Raw genomic sequence first — 5,148 nt, 5'->3', positions numbered from 1 at the left:
TTAATGAACATGGACTTCTAGACATATAACTGAGAAAAAACATATGCATCAAGCTCAACCAAACAGAAGTTCAAAATAGCAATAACACATTTAAGAAATTCTTTTACTGGTTCTCTCCTCTCTCCCGCACACTCATCACATACTATTCCCCAACTTCATTTTAACTTAACCAAGAAGAGAAGTATTACTATCAGTTATTTTTAGCACTAAGAGAAAAATTAAAATGACAAAACCACAAATACATAAAACCAAGGCAAAAGGAAACTAAACTATACATAATAATTCTAAAAGATGTTTCTTTTCCTTAACTAGATACACTTAACATAATGTTATTTGAGCTACACATGTAAAGAAAAATGGGAGATCAACCAAATATTACAGATGTACATGCCGAAATATGACTATATGAATAACATGCTAAACATTCATTTATTCCAGTAAAGCACATCACGTGTAACCATAGAGCTGAAAAAGAGCTATATCCTCACCCATTGAATATAAAAATCTGCATTGCAAAGTTTAAGAAAATACCTGAATTGCAGAAAATAAATACAGCAGTGAAGAAATAGAGCTCAACAGGAAAAAAACAGCAGAAAACAACAGCAGTTTCGTGTTTAAACAGCCCGAAAACCTTAGAAGAAACCCAGAACCAGTTCTAAAGAAGACTTATACTTTTCTAAAAGTTTGCACTCTAAAATTTACTCACAAAGCTCACCATTTCAGCTTACTAAAGGGTACTTTAGTTGCTGATTTTTTACTCTCCAAGTTGTATTTTTAGGGTGTAAAGACTGTCCAACAAATATGTGATCCAGTGTCCTGAAGTGAGGAAATAGCAGCCCCCTTAAATAGGCAAATAAAGTCACTTTTTAGTATAGATTTTGGTGCCCCAAAAATCTGTCAAAAAGACTGACTTTGTGTGCTAAACACTGTTCAAAATCTGTCCAAAATGTGAAAGGACAGCCTCAAAATCTGCTATGTCAGAAGCAAGGAGAAAAAAATATCATTTCAGCCACCCTACTAGTAAAAGGTAGGCTACTATTACCCTATTTTGTGATAAATAAACTTAAACTTCAGATTTTAACCATCAACACCAAACTACTTGCTCAACACAAATCAAACTTAAACAATTATGGACTGACAAAGTATGAACGAAACTAAAAATATAATCGAACTAAGTATCCAAACCAACTTGATTTGAATGAATTCGATTTTTGCAAGCTAATTACTAAACAAACAACTAAATTCACAAACTAAATGCTCAAACTAGAACGAGCATCGTTAACAATCGGACAACGACTAACAATAACTAAATAATCAACAAACTAAGTGAACGATTTAACTAATACACTAAAGATCATGTTTAAATCAATAACAATCTAACAAACCACTAAACTAAATAGAGATAACTAATTAAATAAAACTAACTTGAAACTCTAATTAACAAGAAACAACCAAAACAGAAAAATCAAAAATCAGAAACTAATCTATTAATATAAAAAATCAGAAATTAATTAAAGAGATGACGATTATACCTAACGAGTATGCTTGAAACTGGGCGAGCCACGAGAAAACTCCTGGGATGCCAAGAGGCGGTTGTCCGACTCCGAAACGCACATTTCTTTTGGGTAGATGCTAAAAAACGAAATGAGTTTCAACATCTCGCCAAAAAAAACAAGTGTCTTTGAGTCAAACAGTAGCTAAAATAGGAGCTCGGGGCATTTTGGTGGTGGTGAGGCAGTGTGAGCGGCGGCGGGCAGTGGGCAGCGGGCCGACGGCGACGGGGATTTTAGGGGTGAAATGGGTAGGAAAAGATAGGTCTCGTGGAGCTCTATCTATTCATGTATGTATTGTAGGGTGGTGTTGGCCAGAGCTTCAAGAATTTGGGCCAAAACGTGGCGGCTAAAGCTTCCTAGATCTAAAATTCAAGGAGTTTGAGGGGGTTTTGAAGGAATTGGTTTGGAGATATGGGAATATGAGGTTGTGGAGATTACATGTTGTTAATTTGGAGGTGTTTGGAGGTAGTCCGCCGCCGGTGGGTAATTTTCGCCGGCGGTGGCGGCGGAGAGAGAGAGAGAGAGAGAGAGAGAGAGAGAGAGAGAGAGAGAGAGAGAGAGAGAGAGAAAGAGTTATGGGAGAATGAGGGAATTTTTTAGATTTTTGAGGCTTTAAATACCTCTTGAGAGATCAAATATGAACCATTAGATCAAGGTATGATCAATGTGTGAGATTTGATCTTGGGTCACTTAATGAAACGGCGTAGTTTAGGCAAAACTACGTCGTTTCAGACTCTTTCAAGGGCAGCCCCTTATCTTGCACTTTCGGCCAATTTCTCTTTCAAATTTGGCCCAATTTCTTTAATAATCCTACTTATTAAACTAAATTTACACAAATAAATAAATTAATTAAGTAACTTATTCAAATGATCAATTAACTAGATTAATTCACCAATTGAATAGTTAGTTAATTCCTAAAATGCACAAATAAAGAATGAACTATTTTTTGGTATTTTTATGATAGGAAATATGCAATCAAAGACACAAAAATTGGAAAAAATAATTAAAGTAACAAAACACTAATGACTTCAGGAGGTGTTAAAACAGTACAAAAATTAGGTATTCATACTAAGCAAACGTGATATTTGAAAGCAATATATACGTACACGTGCAACCAGCTGAAGTTGTCCATTTTATTTTTCGCAGGTAATAAATAGCAATAAAACGTTGTCTATTTAATCAGCAAAAGTTAGAGAGTTACTAAGTAGAATCATTGCCTTCTTGCTTTGATAATGAAGTTGTCAAACTTTGTCCGACTAAAAATGCTCTTCAAATCGTACTGGATAGGGCCCATTATCCACTTTAGCCCAAATGTTGCATTGCAAGTTACATATCCCATTGATTGGATCAAAACTTATATGTTCTTGAATCCACTAGCTCAGCCACATCTCACCAGTACTTGAGCCTCCAACTCCGCACTCCACGGCATTTTCCACCACCGCCTATGGCGGCGATTCTTGATTGAACATTCTCAAATTCGGATATCCGACAAGGGATTTGGATCCCACCCGAATGATTATACCCATACACCATCTCTGCCTCCCTCAACAAATCAGCAAACAACAGGTGATTAAAATATATAACATGCACCACAATTCTACATGTGTCATCTCTCTCCTCTCCAACGTACCCAGCCAAGTGTCCCTTCGGTACACTCACTTTCTTCGACTCTATCGGCTCTTGCCCGACCCGAAAAAAACCCGAATTGGGTTTCGGAAAATAGAGACTTTTTACTACATATTTTAGTAAGCGTAGACACTTACTCAGCTTCGAAATGGCTCTGCTGGCACATCCCTGTGACTTCACCCGCTTGTATCGTACTCTTCCTTTTGTTTTTTGGTTAATAAACCAGCTGAAAACTCTCACTAACCTCCTCCCAAGTTTGAAACCTCTTACTTTCTTCATAGTTCAAAATTGTCTAAACTTTATCTCACGAAACAAGTACTTACTATTTACTAGTAGTAGTTGTTTTATATAGGAAAAATGGGTTATCACACAAAATATCAGGAAGTAAATCCCACTGTTAAAGGAGATTTTTGTTCTTGGTCTGAGAAGTTGGAAGTACTGTTGTTTTTACACAAAGTTGTAATATAGAAGATTAAAGAGCAACTAATAGATAGAACGATGTTAATCTTTTGTGGAAAGTGGATAACTGCTTTTATGAGATATGTGACAAGTCATCAAACTTGGTGGAAGAATATATAGAGATTGAGAGTAGGGGGTGGGAGATAGGGGGATGGGGTGAGGTAAATGGTCGGCACATACGATGAGAAGTGATCCGAAATTGTTGGGACTTAATTAGAGAAATAAATATTTGAGGGACAAGGAAGAAAGGGTGATCAACTGAATAGTCGCTATCATCCTTCCTGGCTGTATGGAGTTTCAGGGGTCATGCGTAAAATCCCAAAAAATGTACAAATTTCAAAACAAAAAAAGAGGAAATCGAGTAATAATATTGTTTACCTTGAAAAAGATAACAATTGAATTTATACGCGATTTTAAAGATATGTGGACTAATTCAGTACAAGTGATTAATAGTGTTAGATGAGCAAATTAAAGATGGAATAAATGGCTAAACCAGTAGTAATATTGGGTCCGGGATCGATTACAAGCTTAATACTTAGTCTGCCTTCGGTTCGGAGCCAAACACTTACGAAGAACTATGAATAAAATCAAGAACTTTGAATAGCCATTGAAAGCAAAGAAAACAAATGTATATTGCCTTGATATGCACATTACAGTATCCTTTATGAATAACCAGCTCCCCCTTTATATAGTAGGGGAGTTTTACCTTAAGTACAATTCTAAAAAAGGTAAAAATCTTCCTTTTCGTTAATCACTGATCTACCGCTGATGCGGGCCGAGATTCATGCCGTGATATCCGGTTAGACACGGATATCACAACCCTTTTGTTAATCATTCGTGGTTGTTCAGTAATGCACTCCGAGGTCTTGGAACTCGAACCGGACTCGGGGGGCATGGTCTCGATGGCTCCGAGGGCAGGTGTTTTTCTCGGGCCTTGATGCGAGAGGCTCCTGGCTTCGATTCCGATGTAACCGATGTAGAAACAGTCGAGGCCCGCCTGAAGACCAATGCCGAATATGTGAGGCTGCTATCTCGAAGGGAGACCCTCGAAGAGATCCATGCCTGAGGCTTCGACCTGTCGGCCGAGATCGAGGAGGCAAAAAGACTTGAGGCTGAGACAAAGAAACTATCCGAGCCCGAAGGTGCGGAGGGCTCCGAAGAATCCGAAGGCCCCGATGGTTCTGGTGACGAATCGGGCTCCAGTGAAGATCAGGCATGAATGCCTTAGGATTTTTTAGTTTTTGTGTTATGTACATATTTTTCGTTTATTTTGAGGCCGCTTTTGTTGGGACTTGTAAAAATATTCTGAAATATATAAAAAATTCCCTTTTGGCAATTTCAAGTCTCTACTTTTTAGCATCTTTTCACAATTTCTATTCTTGCAAATATTTTTAATGCCTTAGCATATAATCAAATGCAGTAATAAGTCATTCGTTTTTCGCAGGTCCAAACAGAACTTGGCCTCGATGTAATTTTTATTTGCTCGAAGCTTTGAAAACTCGGATGCTTA

At 37.5% G+C, this 5,148-nt stretch overlaps 1 protein-coding gene across 1 annotated transcript; it reads right to left on the bottom strand.

The window, feature by feature from the left end:
* Positions 1–2,556: 2,556 nt before the first annotated feature.
* Positions 2,557–3,743, bottom strand: LOC142177624 (auxin-responsive protein SAUR36-like). The gene has a single exon (XM_075246880.1). It carries the CDS (start codon positions 3,456–3,458, stop codon positions 2,943–2,945), a length of 516 nt encoding a protein of 171 aa, XP_075102981.1. The 5' UTR covers positions 3,459–3,743; the 3' UTR covers positions 2,557–2,942.
* Between the last annotated feature and the right edge of the window lie 1,405 nt (positions 3,744–5,148).

This window comes from Nicotiana tabacum, chromosome 23 (assembly GCF_000715075.1).
Source record: "Nicotiana tabacum cultivar K326 chromosome 23, ASM71507v2, whole genome shotgun sequence".
Classification (NCBI taxonomy): Eukaryota; Viridiplantae; Streptophyta; class Magnoliopsida; order Solanales; family Solanaceae; genus Nicotiana; species Nicotiana tabacum.
The sequence above is the reverse complement of the archived record's forward strand: the minus strand, read 5'-3'. Positions and strand labels throughout refer to the sequence as shown.